The 2,080-nt window shown below is 38.2% G+C and overlaps 1 protein-coding gene across 1 annotated transcript; it reads left to right on the forward strand.

The window, feature by feature from the left end:
* The first annotated feature begins 1,349 nt into the window (after positions 1-1,349).
* On the forward strand, positions 1,350-2,080 carry LOC121256386 (protein-S-isoprenylcysteine O-methyltransferase A). The gene has a single exon (XM_041157168.1). The coding sequence runs from the start codon at positions 1,353-1,355 to the stop codon at positions 1,944-1,946; it is 594 nt and encodes a 197-aa protein (XP_041013102.1). The 5' UTR covers positions 1,350-1,352; the 3' UTR covers positions 1,947-2,080.

Here is a 2,080-nt window from a genome sequence, read left to right on the forward strand (position 1 = left end):
TGTAACGACCCAAGGAAAGCTCAAGTTACATTTGGGCTAATTCTCCAAAAGGACTAGTCAAGGTTATAATGAGCCCCTTAGAATCATTATAAAGGGCTTAAACATCTCCCTCCCAAGCAATGTGGGATCTCATCTAGCATCTTCTTGGACATAGTTCGAGGTATTACAATCTTACACCCTTAAATGTCCAACGTCCTCGCCGGTCCATTCCATCATTGGTGGCACCGCTCAAGTCCCACAATTCTTGTTAGATTTGGCTCTACCATCATTTGTAATGACCCTAGGAAAGCCCAAGCCACATCTAGGCCCATACTCCAAAATGACTAGTCAAGGTTATATATGAAATTTCTTGGAATCATTATAAAAGGCTTGAACTTCTCCCTCCCAAGCAATGTGGGTTACCATTCACCACCTTCATGTACACAATCGTAGATATTATGGAGAAGGCACATAGAAAGAATCTAGGATCTTTCTATGGAGTCAATTGTTGCATGATTTCATTTTTTAAATTTTTTTTCTTTTTAAACCAGAATTATTCGTAAATAACTGAGGTCCTCTTGTTTCTCTTTTGTTATTTTCTTGGAATATAAGTAAATATATATCTTTAGCCTTTTACAAACTGTCAGAAAAATCTACTTTTTTTCCCATTCAGTGAGAAACATTTCCTTTCTAATATTACTGATAGATGATCCAAGATAGCAAAATCATTGTGCTTTTAGGTTCCACAAGGAGATCAATGTCTACTAATCCCATGTTTTCAACTCTTATGTTTTACCCGAAGTACATCTCAATCATATAGATCCATTCCCAAAACTACTTCTGAGGTTGTGTCTATGATTCTTTCACTCTTAGTGTAGTAGTCCCCCTCTTGCCTTTGATAAGGTTCTGAGCAGTTTGTTCATGGTTTCATATCAGTTCAATTCTATTATTTTTTATGGTGAGTGGTATGAATTATGTAAGGGCCCCTCCTCATTCCATCAGATGTCTTCATGGCTACGCTAGCTTACCTTTTTTCCATTTTACCTTGAAAGTGTTGTGCTTTCTTGCAGATGCCATGTTGAAGGATGGTAATAGGCAATTTTGAAGTACTGCATCTGTACAGTTTATACACAGGTCTCTAAACTCTTGTTGTGATCTTAGTTCCAGTTTGCAGGCGATCTCCTAATTAAAGCATCTGGATGATTTGGAGATTCATTTTTCAGTACCAATGTTTTGTCATTCAGCATCTTTATCATGTCTGAAGTGAATCCCAGGAAATTTTCATGATCTAGCCTGTTGCTGAGATAGCTAAATGCTAGAGGTCTCACTACATTGGATCTGAAACAAATTAATTCCATTTGATTTCCAAAAAAATGACAGAAATCTTCAGTTACACGGCTTACAGACAGTTATCTCAGATGTTCCTTGCAATACTCTTCTTTCACAGTTCTGAATACATTTTAGCAGTTGCCATGCATGGGAGATCAAACATCACCCTTAAGTCTCTTCTGATCAGCAAAGCCTACCTTTTGGCAATGTCAGTTTCATTGCTGGAGTACTTAATTGAAATTGTATTATTTCCTGGGTTGAAAGAACACTGGTGGCTAAGCAACTTGGGCCTGGGAATAGTTATAATTGGCGAAGTCATACGGAAAGCAGCGATCATTACAGCTGGTCAGGCATTCACACATCTTATCAAGGTTTATCATGAGGAGCATCACAAACTGATTACTCATGGAATCTATAGGTTTATCCGACATCCTGGATACTGTGGATTCTTCATCTGGTCTGTTGGTACTCAGATAATGCTTTGTAATCCCATATCAACAATTGCATTTGCAATTGTTGTTTGGCGCTTCTTTGCGCAAAGAATTCCATATGAAGAGTATTTCTTGAGGCAATTCTTTGGGTCCCAGTATGTGGAATATTCCCAAGGAGTTCCTTCTGGGGTGCCTTTTGTGAACTGAAGATCTATTGACTACGTACACAGGATCGAATGCGTCGAGCTTGCTGCCGCATTGTTATTAAGGTCTTAATTTCATTTTCATGAAGGAACAAGAAATTACTTTGAAGCTAAAGTGATCAATGTCTTGCAGGAGTG

The sequence above is a fragment of the Juglans microcarpa x Juglans regia genome, chromosome 3D (assembly GCF_004785595.1).
Source record: "Juglans microcarpa x Juglans regia isolate MS1-56 chromosome 3D, Jm3101_v1.0, whole genome shotgun sequence".
Taxonomy (NCBI): domain Eukaryota; kingdom Viridiplantae; phylum Streptophyta; class Magnoliopsida; order Fagales; family Juglandaceae; genus Juglans; species Juglans microcarpa x Juglans regia.

Coding starts and splice junctions, on each gene's coding strand:
- LOC121256386 (XM_041157168.1), top strand. CDS start 1,353: ATGACAGAAATCTTCAGTTACACGGCTTACAGACAGTTATCTCAGATG.